This window comes from Vulpes lagopus, chromosome 22, assembly GCF_018345385.1.
Source record: "Vulpes lagopus strain Blue_001 chromosome 22, ASM1834538v1, whole genome shotgun sequence".
Classification (NCBI taxonomy): domain Eukaryota; kingdom Metazoa; phylum Chordata; class Mammalia; order Carnivora; family Canidae; genus Vulpes; species Vulpes lagopus.
In genome coordinates this window covers 30,355,670-30,365,150 of record NC_054845.1, presented here as the reverse complement: position 1 = coordinate 30,365,150, position 9,481 = coordinate 30,355,670, and the positions used below count along the sequence as shown (strand labels likewise).

Genomic DNA, 9,481 nt, shown 5'->3' with positions numbered 1-9,481 from the left:
CTATGTCGTGTTAAACACATCTTAATGGATCTTGAAGGACAGCGCTGGAGCCATGACGGAGACCAAGTGGCTCTGCAGAAGCCTGGAGCATTTCCTGAAGAACACGGGTGATGTGGGACGGATGGGCCGCCAAAGCATCGCTCCAGGAGTGGGAAGGAGGCCATGCAGGCCCTGGCATGAGCCAGGGACACCGTGTCCCAGAGCAAGAGGGTCCTGGGTGACCACAGCACCCCCCCCCCCAAATCTTGGGATCCATGAGCGCATTCACTCTCGCCGACTCCTTCACGCCCTGAGGTCAGCAGGCCGGCAAGGGTGTGTGTGCAGAGCGAGAGGAGGGTGTGGGGCCTGGATCACACGCGGTCCCTGCACAGGCCCCGTCGGGCCCCAGCTCCAGCCTCGGTCCATTCACGGCGTGCTCTGCACTTCATGTTTACTGGTGGTTCCACGGTCAGGATGCACTGAGCACAAGAAGGCCACAGAGTGCCTTGCAGGGAGTGTGTGAGCCTTGGGAAGCCGTCCAGGCCTGAGCTCCGTGGACATGGGTCAATGACATGTGGTAGATGAGATGACTTTAACCAGCACACAGAGAAGCAGCTGGTATACTGACGGGATGACGACGCTGTGGCCAACGGCTCCCAGGCCCAGCCCCATGCCCCTAGGAGCGGTGGTTCAGCGCCCGCCGCAGTCCCAGGCCTCACAGATGGGATCGCTGGGAGCGAGGACCAGCGCAGCCAGATGTTGAAACGAGAAAACTTTTCTCGTTTCTCATTTCCACAGGTTTCCAACACGCGGGCCCATTCCCCTGACAGCGGTGCCGCACTAGGTCATGGGGGGCGCCAGGGGACCCCACACAGGACGCACAGCACAGTGCCCCTTAGCTGCTGTCCCCCAAGGCAGGGACACGACCAGTGACCAGCACACTACATAGGGTGGCAGGCTCTACCCTCCCTCAACCCCCAGGCATGAACTCTCACAGCCATAAACACACCTGCCGTCGGGCTGACTGGATTTCAGGAACAAAAACAGATGATCGACGATCACCCCGCTGTGGAGGAAGGGCACCCACTCAACCCACAGGACAAGTTGCAGAGAAGCCGCCCATGTACACGAGCACGGCCCTGGGGAGCGTGGTGTGCAGGTGCCGCGGGGACGGGATGCATGGAATGGGCTGGGCGCACAGGTGGACGCGCAGCAGTGAGGCAGCCACTGAAGACAGGGCGAGGACGCTCCTGGGAATGTGCACAGACCTGCACAGGATGCGAGGCTTTGACGATAGTTGAGAGACACGACGAACACGTCCTGGGGTCCCAACATGCTCCCGACAGGACCTCGGAAGGAAAACCAGAGTGTAGAGGAAAAAGAAAAAATGCCCCCAAATAAAGGAAAAGCCACAGCTTGAGGGTGGGGGAGCCCACAGAGCACCGAGCGGCACAAGCAGGACAGCAGAGCAGACCAGCAACAAGGATGAGAGCGCCCCACGGAGACACGGTGACACGTCCTCGAGAAATCACAAAGTGGCCGGTGGTGGGGCAGGGATGCCTGACCTCGGGAGGTGGAGGGGACTCCCTGCCACCGACCGGGCAGAGAGGGCATGTGTCTAGGGAGAGAGCTCGTGAATTCTGAGGCCAATGCTCAGGAAAATCACATTTTACACGGGAACAAGCCAGTGGAGTCAGCAAGGCCTCTAATAGCGTTCCCGCAGACGTGAGCACACGCGCTTCCGAAGGCGATGGCACCGGGAGAAGGAATAAAAGTCAAGGAGGGGACACGGCACAGCCGGTGGGGAGGGACAGCGGGAGGGAGGAACATCCCACCGGGGAGGGACGGTGGTGAGACGCAGCTGGGTCGTGTCTCCATGGACCCACGTGCACACGCAGGATGCGTGTGCAAACAGAGCTCACGGCGCCTGCATGTGGAGGGCGCCAGGGCAGGACAGCCAGGGAGGAACGACAATGTCCCCTTGCTAGACTGAGACGTTCCTAGAAACGTGTGAACCAAGTGTGTTCAACCTAAAACCAATCCTCCCCATGCACGAAAACGCAAACATCGCAAGGTATTAGCCAACTGAATCCTGCCGCGTATCAAAATCACACACTTAACTGGGAGATGGAGGAAAAGCTTGATACCAGAATATTTACTATTTCACTCAAAAGGTAGCCAAGGACGATGGCAGAGTCTACTCATACAGATACCGGATTCCCTTCAACACCATACCTAATTTTTTACGTAATCTGTATATTGAGATTAAAGAGGTATTTGTTTCGTTTGTAAGAGCTTGTTTACCTTAAGTCCGTCTGTGATTATTTTAGTATTAACACCACACTACTTGCCCTAAACCACGTAATAAGACCAAAAAAAATAAAATAAAATAAAAGAATGGAAGGGAAAAATAAAATTAGCAATTACAATTTATCTACTTAGAAAGTCCACAATAGCCAAACTGTGGAAGGAGCCGCGGTGCCCATCGAAAGATGATGGATAAAGAAGCTGTGGTCTGTGTATACATGGAATATTCCTCAGCCATTAGAAACGACAAATACCCACCATTTGCTTCAATGTGGATGGACCTGGAGGGTATGATGCTGAGTGAAGTAAGTCAATCGGAGAAGGACAAACATTATATGGTCTCATTCATTTGGGGAATATAAAAAGTAGTGAAAGGGAATAAAGGGGAAAGGAGAGAAAATGAGTGGGAAATGTCAGAAAGGGAGACAGAACATGGGAGACTCCTGACTCTGGGAAACGAACTAGGGGTGGTGGAAGGGGAGGTGGGCGGGGGGTTGGGGTGACTGGTGACGGGCACTGAGGGGGGCACTTGACGGGATGAGCACTGGGCGTTATTCTATATGTTGGGGTATATATAGATATACATATATATTCTATATGTTGGACGGGTCCCTCCCACCTGGTGCCGGTGTTGCCGTGACCGAGCGTGGGTCTCACATTGTTTGCTTAAATGGAGACTTTGGGTCTCTGTCTCGGGGGGCCTTCTAGAAACGACTGGAGGGGTGGTGGGTGCTGGCTGGGCCCGGACGGGCCCGGGCAGCACCCCTTCCCCACCAAGCTGGGCTCCCCGGTGCTCTGACTCCCAGGGTAGCCTGAGGCCTGCCCCAGGCAGAACCAGAACCCTCCATTTCCAGGCTGGGAAACGGCCGAGGGTGCTTGAGCCGAACCACGTGCAGGCCGTTCGTTCTTCAGCCATTTCTACCATGATAGCGGAATTGAACACATTGGCCAAATAAAGTTGAAATTTTACTAAAAAAAAAAAAAAAAAAAAAAATTGAACACCAATAAAAAATAAATTTATTAAAAAAAAAAAGAGTCCCAGCAGACAACCAATTAGCAGCCGTTCAATGAAGAGATGCGACAGCACAATCTGAAAACGGGGGAAAGACGAACACGTCGCTCGGTACATGATGCCTTCCCACGCTACAGACACTAACACCGAACACAACTACGTGTGTGCAACTCACAGGTAATCTTGGAATTTGAGTGAAACCAGTGGCGCTAAGTCATCATCACAGTGGAAAACGTGGAAAGTCACTAAAATCTGAGTTGGTGAATACAGGGTCTGTCAACACCACACGTGGATATCCACGGACTCAGCCATCGCACACAGAAGGAGGGTGTGCAGCAGAGGTCATCACCGCACCGCGCGTTCCCGGAGAAACAACCCACCAAACCGAGCACCTGTCACGGGGGAACAGTGGCCCAGACGACACTGTGTCCGTGCAGAAACACAGGACGCACATAAAACGACGAACTTAGGAACCAGGCAACATGGCGACCAGGTGCCAAACGTGACCCCACCTGGAGTCTGCACCAAAAGGGACACAGCACAAGACACTCGATCACAACTGACAAACTGGCCACGGCGGCAGGAGGGTCACATGCCAGCACGGTCGGTTTACAGGTGACAGAGCCTCGGGGGCCCACACGGTAGTCACAAGGGGGAAGGGCCCCGCCCGCACGAGAACCTCCCGCGTGTGCGTGTGAAACAGGGCAAGGAGCACACGTGAGTGTGAGCCCACGTCATGAAGCAAATGGGGCAAAGGTGGACACCACATAAGGCACACTCATCCCTTTCCTCTTTTCTTGAAATGTGTCTGAGATTTTAGATTATTTCCAGAAAAAAATGTCGCAAAAATAATAAAGCGGATTTTTATGCACGTGTATTGAAGCAAGCGGACCTATGTGGCACGTCGAGTGAGGGACGCGGCCACGGAGCTCCGCAGCCTGGTCTAGTCATGCTGGAATCCCACAGAGGGAGGCCTGGGTGGGTGTTCACGGTGGGCGCACAGCGACCGCCAAGCGCACGGAGACGCTAGGTCTCGCACACTTCCACCCGGGAAGGATGGGGGGGGGGGCGGTTAAGATCTGCAGTCGACTGTGAATGATCTAGAATGTTCTCAACGTCTTAAAAGTGGTTTTCTTATTTAAGTTGTTTTCATCGGGCGCTGGCGCAGGAAGCCGAGAGACAGACTTTGGGGGAAAGGCCTCAGCCTTGAGGCTCCGGCCTCCCGCGCGGCCCCGCGGGCCCATGGCTCAGTGAAGACGGCGGCGGCACCGCCCCTCACGACTCCTGCTCTCTGTGTCCTTGTTTATTTATTCATGAGAGACACAGAGAGGCCGAGACCCAGGCAGAGGGGGAAGCAGGCTCCTGCGGGGACCATGCGGGACTCGACCCACGGCCTGGGTGAAGGCAGGCGCCGGGCCGCCGAGCCACCTGGGACCCCACGACTCTGCTCTTCAGGCCCCCCCAGGCCTTGTCCTGGACTCCTGTTGCCTCCAGACGTGGAAACGCTGCACGAAGTATGTCACGGCTCCGTGGCGCAGGGAAACATCCGGCGGGAACAGCACGGACGCGCGGACGGGCGGCCTGTGCCGGGGGAGGAGGGGAGGCCCACGTGTCGCCCAGACGGACGTGGACAAACGGGGAAAGAAACCGTCTCCTGCCAGGACACATCAACACGTGCAGCGGCGACAAAAGCTTTCCAGAGCCTGGCGGCGGGACGAGCGTCATTTAGGCTGCTGAGCGCCTTCTGCGGGGGTAAAGGCCCAGGCCGCCACCGGGCGCCAGCCTCCAGGGAGCAGCTCCCCGAGTGGAGGCCCTGAGGGGGTGACAGGCGGTGCCAGCCTCCGGGGAGCAGCTCCCTGAGCGGAGGCCCTGAGGGGGTGACGGGCGGTGCCAGCCTCCAGGGAGCAGCTCCCCGAGCGGAGGCCCTGAGGGGGTGACGGGCGGTGCCAGGCCCCAGGGAGCAGCTCCCCGAGCGGAGGCCCTGAGGGGGTGACGGGCGGTGCCAGGCCCCAGGGAGCAGCTCCCCGAGCGGAGGCCCTGAGGGGGTGACGGGCGGTGCCAGCCTCCGGGGAGCAGCTCCCTGAGCGGAGGCCCTGAGGGGGTGACGGGCGGTGCCAGCCTCCGGGGAGCAGCTCCCCGAGCGGAGGCCCTGAGGGGGTGACGGGCGGTGCCAGGCCCCAGGGAGCAGCTCCCCGAGTGGAGGCCCTGAGGGGGTGACGGGCGGTGCCAGGCCCCAGGGAGCAGCTCCCCGAGCGGAGGCCCTGAGGGGGTGACGGGCGGTGCCAGGCCCCAGGGAGCAGCTCCCCGAGCGGAGGCCCTGAGGGGGTGACGGGCGGTGCCAGGCCCCAGGGAGCAGCTCCCCGAGCGGAGGCCCTGAGGGGGTGACGGGCGGTGCCAGGCCCCAGGGAGCAGCTCCCCAGCGGAGGCCCTGAGGGGGGTGACGGGCGGTGCCAGGCCCCAGGGAGCAGCTCCCCGAGCGGAGGCCCTGAGGGGGTGACGGGCGGTGCCAGGCCCCAGGGAGCAGCTCCCCGAGCGGAGGCCCTGAGGGGGTGACAGGCGGTGCCAGGCCCCAGGGAGCAGCTCCGCAGCGGAGGCCCTGAGGGGGTGACGGGCGGTGCCAGGCCCCAGGGAGCAGCTCCCCGAGCGGAGGCCCTGAGGGGGTGACGGGCGGTGCCAGCCTCCGGGGAGCAGCTCCCTGAGCGGAGGCCCTGAGGGGGTGACGGGCGGTGCCAGCCTCCAGGGAGCAGCTCCCCGAGCGGAGGCCCTGAGGGGGGTGACGGGCGGTGCCAGGCCCCAGGGAGCAGCTCCCCGAGCGGAGGCCCTGAGGGGGTGACGGGCGGTGCCAGGCCCCAGGGAGCAGCTCCCCGAGCGGAGGCCCTGAGGGGGTGACGGGCGGTGCCAGGCCCCAGGGAGCAGCTCCCTGAGCGGAGGCCCTGAGGGGGTGACGGGCGGTGCCAGCCTCCAGCCCCCAGGGAGCAGCTCCCCGAGCGGAGGCCCTGAGGGGGTGACGGGCGGTGCCAGGCCCCAGGGAGCAGCTCCCCAGCGGAGGCCCTGAGGGGGTGACGGGCGGTGCCAGGCCCCAGGGAGCAGCTCCCTGAGCGGAGGCCCTGAGGGGGGGACGGGCGGTGCCAGCCTCCAGCCCCCAGGGAGCAGCTCCCCAGCGGAGGCCCTGAGGGGGGTGACGGGCGGTGCCAGGCCCCAGGGAGCAGCTCCCCAGCGGAGGCCCTGAGGGGGTGACGGGCGGTGCCAGGCCCCAGGGAGCAGCTCCCCAGCGGAGGCCCTGAGGGGGTGACGGGCGGTGCCAGGCCCCAGGGAGCAGCTCCCTGAGCGGAGGCCCTGAGGGGGGACGGGCGGTGCCAGCCTCCAGCCCCCAGGGAGCAGCTCCCCAGCGGAGGCCGTCACCGGGATGGGACATCGGCCGCCGCTGGAGTCCACACGGGCCGCGTGAGGGCCGCGCCGTCTCTGTTCCAGGCTCTCCCCGCCCGCAGGCCGCGGCCCGGCGCCCGCGCTCCCGGGAAGCCTCGCCCGAGCCGTCCTCACGCGGCGCGGCCGACCCCGCAGTGCGCACGCGGCTCCCGCCCCCACGGGCCGTGACGTCACCCGCACCGTGCGTCCGCACCCCGAGGGCGATCTCGCGGGAACCGCCGTCCACGTGGCTCCGGGCCCCGGGAAGCGCGGGCTCCAGCAGGTGCCGCGGAGGCCCTGACGGGCCGCCTCACGGGTCCCCAGGGATGGCGGATGGCGGCGGCGCCGAGGAGCGGGAGAGGGAGGGGCGTGCACCGCCCTCCGCCCCTCGCTCCTCCCGCAGCTCGCGCGCCCGCCCTCCTCCCTCCTCTGTCCTTCCGGAAGTGCGTGTGCGGCGGGCAGCTGAGCGCGCATGCGCAGGCCCCTCCCGAGCACGTGGCCTCAAGCCGCTGGACCCGCCTGCGCACCTGGAAGGGTCAGGTGGGCACGTGGCTGCAGGCGGCGGAGGAGCCGGGGAGCGGGGGGCGGCACCGCGGGCCAGAAGCCTGCCCGGGGCACCGCGGGGAGCCGCACGGCCTCGCCGCCTGCCTAGAAGCTGACTAGTCAGGGCCTCATGGTTTGGATTCGCCATAATAGTGGGACGCAAATCCCCCAACTCTACCAAGAATTAGAATGTTTCACTGAGCATTAAAAGTAAGTGGTGCGTGGAGAGGACGCCCGCAGGACGCTTAGCTTTAAGACGTTGACTCGGGGCAGCGGGGCGCGGCGGGTTAGCGCCGCCTCCGCCCAGGGCGTGACCCCGGTCCCGGGATCGAGGCCCGCGTCGGGCTCCCTGCACGGAGCCTGCTTCTCCCCCTGCAGGTGTCTCGTGAATAAATAAACAAAATCTTAATTAATTAAATGTTAACTCACATGAAATAACAAGGTATCTTAAATTTTCGCATTCAGGTGTAACACACACAACTCAAAGTCTGATGAGACGGAACATGTGTTATTTGTCATCAGTCCTGCAGAGCCTGGGGCTGCTGTGGTTTCCAAGGAGAAGCTAAGACGACGATGCAGATGATCCCCAGTCACTGCGAGGTACGTGTGCTGTTCTGCAGCAACGAGCAAGACGCCAGCGCATCCCCCAGCCTTTGAATGAGTGGCATTGTCTCTTAAAATGCATTCAACTTTTTTAACAAAAGAAACAAAAATTAGAGCACAAAAACTGGGTGAAATGATGCCGCAGAGAACCCTAAGAACACACCAAGAAGAGAGGTGCCGTTCCCATGGCGACAGCCTCACAGGCCCCTGGACCGATTCTGTGTGTGATTCTGCGACTCAAGGAAGAACGTCCTTCAGGGGTCATCAACATTCCCACCAAAACTCTGGGCCCCGGGACGCCTGGGACTCAGCGGTGGAGTGTTGGCCTTCAACTCAGGTCATGACCTCAGGGCCCCAGGATCAAGTCCGGTTCCCTGCATGGAGCCTCCTTCTCCCTCTGCCTGTGTCTCTGCTTCTCTCTGGGTCTCTCATGAATAAATAAGTAAAATCTTAAAAACAAAAAAGAAAGCCAAAACAAAACTCTGGGTCCCGGTGAATTCCCTTTTCCATTCCTGATCCTACAGCCCCATTCCCACCCTCATGTCCCATCATTCACAGTATTAACATGGTAGCTGGGCAGCACCATAAGCACTAAACACTAATTACAGAGCTTAACCAGTTGTAGGGAGTCTCATGGGCTTTCACGCTGTCCATCTCTGTGCTCTTAAGCTGTTTCACACATGCACCTTTGGGAAATATCAGCTAGTTTCTCCCACGAGCATTGTTAGGAATCAAACCTCTTTATTAACAAGATTAAGGAAATCATAAGAAAAAATATGTTAACAGCATTTGGACAATGGAGAAAATATAAGCAAAAATTTGGAACACATAATTCTAACGTCTAATTAATTAACTGCATTTTTAACTTTGACACTATTAAGTGTACTGTGCCAGGCAATACAGTACATGTTAAATATGAAGTCTGGCTACAAAAAAAGTCTAGAAATCCTTAACAGACACATGACTTATGTAAATAAACACTGCACAATAAAAGTTTTAAAAAGTTATATGTATATATGTGTGTATGTGTATACACACATGTATTCGTAGGGGCTGAACCAATGTTAAAATTTGTCTTTTAAAAAATCACAAATCATGGGATCCCTGGGTGGCGCAGTGGTTTGGCGCCTGCCTTTGGCCCAGGGCCCGATCCTGGAGACCCGGGATCGAGTCCCACGTCGGGCTCCCGGTGCATGGAGCCTGCTTCTCCCTCCGCCTGTGTCTCTGCCTCTCTCTCTCTCTCTGTGACTATCATAAAAAAAAAAAAAAATTAAAAAATCACAAATCATAGACATATGAAACAGGTGAAGGGGGTCAAAAGGTACCAAATACCAGGTATAAAATAAAGTCCTGAAGCTGTACTGCACAGCATGGGGACTATGACTAACAAGACTACACCGTGTATCTGAAAGGTCCTAAGAGAGTAGATCTTAGATGATCTCATAAGAAAAGAATGTGTAGCTGTGTGTCGCAAGGGACATCACCCAGGCCAATGGTGAACATTTCCCACTACATACAAACGCCAAGTCACCATGTCGTACACCTAAAACTAATACGATGCATGTCAGCAAAAAAAATCACAAGTCAGTGCACAACTGCATAGAGATTACTCTCTCCCCAAAGGCTTGTTTC

At 58.9% G+C, this 9,481-nt stretch overlaps 1 protein-coding gene across 1 annotated transcript; it reads right to left on the bottom strand.

Annotated features, from left to right (window-relative positions):
* Window positions 1–5,023: 5,023 nt before the first annotated feature.
* LOC121480570 (basic proline-rich protein-like) lies at window positions 5,024–7,177 on the bottom strand. The gene has a single exon (XM_041737190.1). The coding sequence runs from the start codon at window positions 7,175–7,177 to the stop codon at window positions 5,024–5,026; it is 2,154 nt and encodes a 717-aa protein (XP_041593124.1).
* Between the last annotated feature and the right edge of the window lie 2,304 nt (window positions 7,178–9,481).